Source organism: Bombus pyrosoma, linkage group LG7 (genome assembly GCF_014825855.1).
Source record: "Bombus pyrosoma isolate SC7728 linkage group LG7, ASM1482585v1, whole genome shotgun sequence".
Taxonomy (NCBI): domain Eukaryota; kingdom Metazoa; phylum Arthropoda; class Insecta; order Hymenoptera; family Apidae; genus Bombus; species Bombus pyrosoma.
The window spans coordinates 9,579,400-9,589,207 of NC_057776.1; the positions used below are offsets into that span (position 1 = coordinate 9,579,400).

The following is a 9,808-nucleotide window of genomic DNA, read 5'->3' on the forward strand; positions in this document are numbered from 1 at the left end:
CAATATGATTCACACATAACAGGATATTTCATGATGAAAGTAAATATGTTAGTATATTAAAACTTTTGATTACTATACTTCATATAATTTTTTATTCATTTTCATTCTACTTAATGCAACTTTAGTAATCTTCTAATTTAAATATCGTTTTCTACAAGCATAGACAACTGTGCATATTTCATATACATATTGCTAAACTCTATAATTATATACGTATAATCATAATTTCTAATTTTGATAGTTCTATTCGTATACTACGTTTACAGAAATAACGTTTATGAGTTAACAACAATATTGTCAGAAGAATAGTTTTTATTCTGATTTTTTATTGGTTTCTCAGGCGACTCGACATTAGGACTTCTATCAACATCGCTGTCAGAAGACGAAGAATCTTGAGGTAATTCGATACCTTGAGTTAAAAGGCTTGTTATCCTCTCAACGTCCACCGTATCATCCTGTTCGTGTATCTTCTTTAGGGCATTTGAGACGATACAGAGGTCACCCCTAAGTTCACTGACTACCGCCGTGATTTTTTGAGCGTCCGTGAGAACTTCCACTGATTGAGTGTAGGGATTATAGCGTAATCCAAATGGTCGTTGTATTTGGTTCGCAAATGCTCTAAAAGCAGAAATTGATATTCCTTTCACAATCTTCTTTTTTATTGTATTTTTATTTCAATATTTTAGAATTTCGGAATATTTTTATTATATTTTAATATTTTAGAATTTCAGACGAATAAAGTATGTACAACATTACCGCATTTTTTCTTTTGCTTCCTCAAAGCTATCCGTGTAATAGTACGCATTTTGAAACGCGGTAATGATGCATTCTTGCTTGCAAGTCACTTCTGGATCGAATCGGAACGTCTTCTCGGGAACGGACACAGCATGTTTCAGTTCCGCGACAGAAGACAATAAACCAGCTCCGTAAACGCGAAGTATACCATCTTGCTTGCATAATCCAAATTCCACCGTAAAGAAATAGAGCTAAAAACAAAAATAAAACAAGGACGAGCTCAACATAGTTAATGACTTCTACAGTTAAAGCTAAAATACAATCATATAAAATAAAAATTTGAAACAAAATACAATCTTCTTGTTTCCTGAATTTTCTTCTTATTTATAAATATTAATTTCTTTAATATGAGGTTCTTTACACTCGTGAAATGAGCTTCTATAAATTTTTGATGAAAGTAAGAAACTACCTGGAGCATAGAACACTTACAGTTGCCAATTTATTGATGTCCTCGTCCGAAGCTCCAAGCGAAGCAAGTCCAAGTTCCTGCGAGAATTGTGCGAAACTTGGATTCGCCAGAAGCGGCATGTGTCCTAACAATTCGTGACAGCAGTCCCTATAAATAATTCAATAGAGTTAAAAGAAAAAAGGAAAAATACAGCTTTATTTTTATCCTTTAAGTTCATCTAGCTTTACTTTTATCTATTTTATTTATTTGCTGTGTGTACAACATATTTATATCCGTTATTTGATATGATTTATACAATTTTAAATTACTCACGGTTCAGGCGTATAAAAAGGATCGGACGAATGTCGAATGTATTGTGTACAATGAAATACTCGAAAAGCAAGACCGGCCAAAAAATCTCTTGGTGTAAGGTAGCCTGCTACGGGTCGAAGTTGAAATCCAGTTGTTCCTAATAGTATCATAGATAAATTGTATTCGTTTATTTTTCATTCATTTCAAATTAAAATAATTCTATTATCATTAATCGTATACTTACGCTTCAAGAAAACGTTTACATCTTGCAACTGTGGTATATTATCCTCTCTGTAGATCAAATATGAAGTTTATTTAAATTAATTATGTTTGATATCATTTGATTTAATCCTCAGAAGAATCTTTTTACCTATAGCCACAGTATTTCTCCAGTTTTGGCCAATTTTCCAGATATTCCTTACAAGCATGTTTCTGATAAAGCTGATGCAATTCGCGGAAAACGGTTCCCCTATAGAAAACGAATGTTATTCATTGATAAAATTTAAGAATATAAAATTGCAAAGAATTATTTATAAATACTGTTAACGATGATGTTAAGTTTTAAATTAATTGGTGTTAAACCTTCTCATTCTTGAATATGTCTCGTAGGTTTCAACGAAACTAGATTACTTATCCACGCTTCTCGTATACACATCTGGAGAAAATCGTATTAGGGAAGTCACTCGAAGATCGCGAGGATAAATTAAATAAGGACAATTAAGGAGTGCATTCAACGCGGGCCAATCTTGGCTGATTCATACGTCGCATAGGCGACGAGTGAAGTTGAAACTTTCCTTGTTATATTGGTAGAACTAGGATATCGTTTCGTAACTGAAGGGAAATCTTGCGAAGTTATCAAAAGAATTTGTTCTTCTCCGTCATAGATTGCTTTCATGTTTGTCGAAGCACGTACGAAGATTTCTTGCAATGAGCGAAAGTTTTATCAAAAACTTCATACACACAACGAACGTATTTATTTTTATCGAAACAATGTTAAAACATCTTTTTAACAAATAAAAAAAAAGAAAATACGTAACGCAATGATATCAATTTACGAACCAAGTTCTGATCTCCTCTGGCGTGTATTGAACGCGAGGAATTGGTTGACCACTAAAAGAAAATTAATGTTAGTAGTGTTCTATATCGTAATTAATAATTATATTTTTTTTCGTAAAAGATCATTGATTTTTTTTTAACGTACTATCTGTAATTGTTTGCGATATCCGCAAATTGCACACGACGTTTACGATACACCGGGTCTTTAAAGCCCTGGAAATATCGAATTAAACGTATTATATAATGTTGCATATATCTTAGGTACTACGTATATAACACGTTGACTGTCATGGGAGTCACCGGTGACCGGCGACGCAGCAAATATTAAAAGTACATAGCTCGATTGTTTGAAAAAAGGACAATCGTAATAATTGTCCACAACGTCGTGGGGGGTCACCGGTGGCCCTCACCACGAAAAATGCTTCAAGCATGATTTTATAACTCATTTTATTTGCTGCAAATAATATTTCAACATAATATGCATCGCACAATGAAAAGTTCACGTCGGCACCTTGGGCAAACCATGGAAAATTCGTCTGGCAGTCAACGTGTTAACAAGAGAGAACAGTGTTTGAAAAAAGAAACGTACTGGATGATCCGCGTCTAATTCGGATCCATACATGAGCACATTTTGAGCTTGATCTAGATCCGATATTTTTCGTGGAAACCAGGGCATATCTACTTCGCTGAAATCTATAAAGTTTGAACATGAACAGCACTTGTTGATTCAGGAAAGTTTTTTATTTGAAAGTGATTTTGATTGTAAGAAATCATTCAACGAAATTGCTCTAAAAGAATTATCGTTCGATGAAATGATCGTTTAAATTTTAAATTTATAGTAAAAATTGATAGTAGGTATTATAAACTTCTAATTGATAGTAAAAAAGTTACAAGTTTAAGTACAAAATTTAAACAATGTAAAACGATATTTAATGAAGAAATAAAATCTATTAATGACTTACCAAAACTCGGAGCGGCGGAAAGTGACGGAGCATGAGGAATATTTCCTGTTTGCTCGTACTGTGCCAAATTAATGGCGGCGACTTCTCGGCTCAACATCCTCGTCAACTGTTCCATTCTTTTCGAATCACATTCAACATCGACGAGAATTTCGAATTCCGAACCGCGACGCAATGATTTCCGTGATTCGATATGAATAACATTCACACCCAGGTCCTTTACGGAATATTGATTTAAAAATACATTGATACATTTTCATGAAAGTTTTTACGCATTCTAATGTTTCTAATGTTAGAAGACTTTAAAAAGATGTTACAGATATCTTTATTGCCTATAAGGATTCTGTACTTGGTAAATAATCAAATATCGATTTTTAAAGAAAAGTAATGTTTTAAACATATTTTTATGAAAAATGACATACTAAAAAATGTATTATTATTTATACGTATGCAAGAAAAATTCTATTTCCTTTCTGACCCTAACGTGGGTGATATCTTATATTATGCCCTGTGTAATATCGTTAAACATCATACCTGAAAAACTTGCAGAGCTCGTGCCAAGCCACCGATTTGGTTTTTCAAGGAAAAAACGACAGAACTTTTATTATCGCTGTTCGATTTCCGCTCGACCATGGGGATCTGAACGAATGAGAGAACATATCCATGCGTTACGTTTAACTTTTACCACACACTCAACCGCCTTTTTTCCCTCGTTATTTGCTTCGATTTTCTATATTGCCTTAAGTCACGTAATGATCTTACGAATGAAATACATATAGGTATGAGAAAAAGTCTGAAGAAAAGGAGGATTAGAAAGATTGCTCCAGCTTGGAACAATTAAAAAACTTGGAACATGAATTTGTCGAAGAAGAAAGAACAACGAGTTAAAAAAAGCATTTTATATTTTGTAACAACAGTTCCAAAATCAACGCACATCGCTCGACTTATGTATGGGACTTCCTTCTTTAATGGCCCAGTGTTCGCCTCTTCTGTATAGCCACACCCCGAGAAGGCCCTTTCCGGAACCACTCATACTGATCCTCGGTTCAAACTGAACAAACTTTCTAATTTTTCAACCAAATTTTCTATCTCTGCTGTAACATATAATACTTTCGCTCACCGATAAGAAAATCAATCGAACGATGCAAGTAAGTATTTCTATTTAAATATCTATCTAAATGTTGAACTTGGATAACACTGAAACAGTTCCTCTCGACGGAATCGGCAATAGCTTTTAGTCCAATGAATCGTCCCTCTAAGCACCGCGTGCGACAGTGTCCCGGTACCAGTGTCTTCTGCTCTTCTTAAGACCTCGGTCCCCTCCGTGTACGTGTCCTTCTCAATGACGATCTGTTCGCGATTGGTCGACGCACAGTAGTGCGAAGTTCCCCCATTGGTCGGATAAGACTTTTCATGGGGTTGAAGAGGAGTGTTGGCTCACCCCATTTAACGGTAACTGTGCCGGTTCCACAATGTATTCTGTGTGACGTCACTGGAGTCCACGAAATGTGGGTGGTGCAAGAACTAGCAACGGTGAATGGGGAGAAGAGATTGCAAGGTCTTCGAGACAGGGATGTTATACTTTTCTTTCGGTACCCCTCTTCGCTATTCTCCAAAGATTTCTTCCCTCCCATCCGCACGATACGTTTATACTCAGAGTTTCTGGGCCAAGTGAAATTAGTCTACCATGGAAAAGACACGAATCCGACCATCGATTTACCGAGTTCATGCTTTTCCACGTTCATTTAGCAACTCGTGATACTTCCTCCGACTTTGACTTTGTTCTGGTAACAATTACATCATCGAAGATTTTTCGGATTTCTTTCTCGATACTTATTTTTCTGTTTAAATATATAATATATAAATATGTTGTTAGTCATAAGTTAATGACGGGGCACACGTTCCAATTTTTATTAAATATCAGCAAGGATATGTCTGTAATAGACAACGTGTCATAAAAAATGTTACGCAATTTATCGTATTATTAACATTTGTGAATTACTAAATCCACGATTGTGAAAATATTGTGAAACGATATCGCGAGTGAGTGTGAACCACGTACCTAAATGAGGAGGTGCTTTTGGAAAAGTGTAATCTTCTTCGGAGAATTTAACTTTTTTCTTTCTTTTCCGTTTCTTTTTTTCAACGAGACAATCATTCTCGCTTTTGTGTATCTTTTCCACAGAACAAAGAGGCTGTTTAATAAAAGCTCGAACAGCCGAGAACACTCCTCCGCTTCGTGGCAAAGCAGATGCAGCACATTACCAATGTCCATCACTTACGACTATCAGCTAGCACCCTTGTTGAATTATACCAAGCGTTCCTCTGGCATTAAGAGAATTGAGAGTATCGTTCGATCTGCGGAGAGAATCTTTCGTTTATCGCACCGTCTGCTAGTCACTAAATCGTCGCTGAAAATATCTTTTGGATTATTTTTTCAGGCAATATTGATAAATGGCGAGATTTAACTAGTAGATAAGAGACACTGTGTTATAATGTTTTGCTGAAACAATCGGTCGCATCGATTTTCGATACATTCTGTTGTTTAAAGTGCTAAGCTGCTGAGACTGTGTTACTTTAGTAACACGAGAATAATTAAAAGTACCGATGGAATCTTGACAAAAAATCGAAAGCTTTTAGTAAGAGTGTTTTGCTTTTTGCAGAAAATATTTTACTACATTTTACAAAGTTTCTTTTCGGTACTTCCGTGCTGTTTCATATATTTAAATGAGTGTAAGTATTTCATATATTTAAGTTTCATATATTTAAACTGAGAATGGTTGTTACAATTGTTAATTAATCTTGTTTTCTGCGATTATTATTATAGATATTTAAAAAATTTCTTTATAATAAGAGTAAATATAAAGATACATATGCATTTATACTTGTGATATAAAAAAAAAAGATGATATTCTGGTATTTGTGTAAATACTTATCTTTTTTTGCATCTAATTGCATAATTATGAAATATTGACATATGTATAATTATAGTACTGTAACAAAAAAAAATAAGTGCTGTAGTCATAATATCAGCTTAAATACTTATTCCTATTTTATGTTAAATTCCTCAATTTTTTGTATCTTTCTGTACTCGATAAAAATTTTATTTTTGGGCGGTCCATGTAGTATGTGTCGTATAAGCATGAGTTTGATTATAAGTAATTATTGTACTATTCATCCGTTACCCGTATCGCCAAATTCACTTCCCATTCACAGAGATTCTACAAAGTATGATATCTCTTATCATACTGTCGTCCTTTGAGCCCGAAGTTCAACATTTGTAATTTGCTTCTGTTGTTTTACTAATAACTTTAAGGCTAAGATATCGTTGAAACACAAAGTACTAATTCGATCTTCATCTAAGAAACGAAATCCTTTATACAAATTTTTGTACAACATCAACGATATAATTATAAGAACTTGTTTTCTAAGCACACGGATTAAATTGGTCGATACCCCTTCTTTTTTCTCGTTTAGTGGCAGGATCTATAAATATGCTTCCTTGGAAAGGTGTGCGAGCCATGTATGCATACATATATTTCGTCCTTATGGATCTATCAAACAACTTACGATAATAATATAGATTTTGTTCGATTTCATGAATATTACTTTAATAAAAAATTAATGCAAGCACCCTAATATTTTTATAGTAAACTTTAAATATTGAACGCGTAGATCAATTCGATGGTTTCTTAAATATAACTAATATTTTATTTATGGTTAGTGTAATATAAATTTAATACTCCGTTGGAAGAAGCAAGATTGGGTTGGGTTGGCAAAGCGGGTCATTTAGATGTAAGCCTAATCCTTTTGATTGTTCAAGTTTTTATAAAGTCTGGAAAGCTTATAAGAGGTCTATACTTATCAAGGTATATATATATTACGTTATATTACATTATAATCGCTCGTTTAATCAAATATTTGAAACTTTACCCAATAGAAATAAGAATTCTTTTCGAAGAAATTCAAGAGTGAAATCTCGCTTGGATTGTCAACGACCCAGTTTGCTTACGGAGGGCTAATCATCGAAACCGTCTCTTTAAACCTCCACCACTTTTTTCAAATACTACATTCTATCGCAAAAAAAGTGTCGTAGTTTGCTTCCCTACTTCTTCGATCATTCTAACGTGTCAGATTAAAATGAGACGAATTAAACAAGGTAAAAATTAGAATCTGTAGCCAAGTTTGAAAAATATAGTATATATTGCAAGACATCTTTAACGAAGATACAAACTTGTTGCTTTTGTAATCTTCCTGACACAAGATCTTATGCAACAAAATCATTACTTCTCATTTCTTCTTCTGTATGCTTACATACCATTTCTTTTCCGTGTCATCAGCAACTTAATTCAATTAATTATTATATACTATAATTCAATTAAAATAGTTATTTCGGAAATGGATAATTCCAAAGTTATCGAATTAATATATCCTACTATGGATATTAAATGTTCATAAAATGTTATGATCCTTGGATTATTGTGGTACGTATAATCGATATCCTGAAATAATATAGCTTTTAGTATGTACAAAAGTGATAAACACATTATTATGTAAAATACACAACTTTTTATCTGCCTATTGTGAAAAAATCGCCCGTTATCATCATTTTATCATCAGTATCCCTATAAAAATTGAGTCTCTACTTTCTTCTTAATTCTTCTACTGATGTCTTAATACAAATCGGCTTCTCCAAACCATTTAATCGATTAGTGAAAAATAGGCAACTAAGTAAAGACAAGACGATGAGTATTCGCTGTTTGCAGACAGGAAGATCCTCTTGGAGCGCATTCTCAGAACGAGTGATTCAAAGGATGAAGGCTGCACGAGAAGACGAATAAAAGTCAAGATACGATAGAAAAAAGGAAACATTTTACAATCAAATAGATTGAGAACGATGTTGTTACTTTATAGGCAGATTTACGAACAAATTTAATCTCAGGCGCGGATCGAATGCAAACTATCGTGCTGTTTCCTTGCCAATTGTATATTATATAACTAAATAACGAAATCTTCGAACGCTAAGGATTCTGATTCAGGAAATCGAGAAGAAACGCAAGGTCGCTCGCAAGGTGTTTCACTAAACTTCAAGCGCTCGCAACTTCCTTAACTCGATTAACCAGCATTAATTACTCTTCCTGGATCGTTCGTCTTAACTTTCCCTTCTACTACAGTTCGTTTTCATTAAGTCTATACTTCACTACTATGCGTTCTAAAATATACTTCTGATATCCCCATACAAACATAATTCGAGAATATAGTATTCGAATGTAGGACACGTAGAACGTTTCCTTCTGGAATTTGCTACTCTATACATCTTTCCAACCAATATAAAAAATTAACGCTCTTGACTTGCCACCACTTTGCCCGTTCAAAGGTAATCTATTTATGGATGACGGTTTTCTTAATTTCTAAGTGGATTGAACTTTAAGATAAGCGCTTGTGGTAGGAATTCATTAAAAATCAACGCTGAGTTAATGCAATATTTCATTTGCAATTATTTTTAGCATTTCGTCTAGTTTGTTATCTATTTTCTTATATTAAAAAATGCACATTTATCTTGCACGTTTTTTCTTCCGATCGTCAAATTATGAGTTTTATGCATTCTCATATTACCAAAGTTACTATTTTGAAGACGTGCGTCTATAATTAGAACATGAATACCCATAATTATAAATTCAATGTTAGCTTGTAGCAATATACTACATTTCCTTTCGTCGACTCAGAAAATCGCCTAATTCAACGAATGTCGCTCGTCATAAAACAAAAGAAGTCATTCTACACAAAAATATCTTATCGTTACATGTCTGTAAAAATCAAATTTCTCATCATTCCAAAAAAGTATAAAAATAAAAAAAGTCATGATTCTAAGATCGCCTTAAGAAACACGCTCCTTCTACATACATACACAATATATAGTGGACGTCGCAACGCGTTAAAAGGTTTCTCATTAACGAAAGCAAACCGCTCGATCCATCCGTTCCATCGAAGGGAAAGTTACCCTCCTGTTTTGAAGTAAAAAACTAACCGTTAGATCTCAGTACATGGTGTGTCGATATTTTTGGTTATGCGCGTTTCAGGGCCGTCAGCTCGGATCGGGACGGCCCGATTGAAATATTAAATCGAGGAGCCACGGTTCGCCAAGGCGTTTCGCCTTAGATTCGGCCGGCTGGCTTCTCCCGTTCGATTTCCTGGCGGCGCGTTCACGGAAAATCATCGAGTGCACGCGGGGGTGTGCGCGACGCTTACCACGCAGGAATCAATAGGGCGTCGCGAGTAGCGTCGAAGCGGTGGTGCT

General features: G+C 34.5%; 1 protein-coding gene across 3 annotated transcripts; it reads right to left on the minus strand.

Moving 5' to 3' along the window:
- Positions 1-69: 69 nt before the first annotated feature.
- LOC122569193 (tryptophan 5-hydroxylase 1) lies at positions 70-8,349 on the minus strand. Of its 3 annotated transcripts, none has more exons than XM_043729828.1 (15): positions 8,078-8,349; positions 7,829-8,012; positions 5,573-5,868; positions 4,445-5,445; positions 4,045-4,149; positions 3,514-3,727; positions 3,141-3,244; positions 2,697-2,764; positions 2,555-2,605; positions 1,866-1,964; positions 1,740-1,786; positions 1,517-1,652; positions 1,225-1,351; positions 757-986; positions 70-618 (listed from the first exon to the last, which is right to left on the minus strand). In XM_043729828.1, the coding sequence occupies exons 4-15, from the start codon at positions 4,541-4,543 to the stop codon at positions 276-278; spliced, it is 1,623 nt and encodes a 540-aa protein (XP_043585763.1). In that variant the 5' UTR covers positions 4,544-5,445; positions 5,573-5,868; positions 7,829-8,012; positions 8,078-8,349; the 3' UTR covers positions 70-275. The 3 variants fall into 3 exon arrangements, with proteins under 3 accessions (XP_043585763.1, XP_043585764.1, XP_043585765.1); XM_043729829.1 differs by lacking the exon at positions 8,078-8,349 and having other exon boundaries at positions 4,445-4,561; positions 4,631-5,445; positions 7,829-7,912; XM_043729830.1 differs by lacking the exon at positions 8,078-8,349 and having other exon boundaries at positions 4,445-4,574; positions 4,631-5,445; positions 7,829-7,912.
- Positions 8,350-9,808: the final 1,459 nt, after the last annotated feature.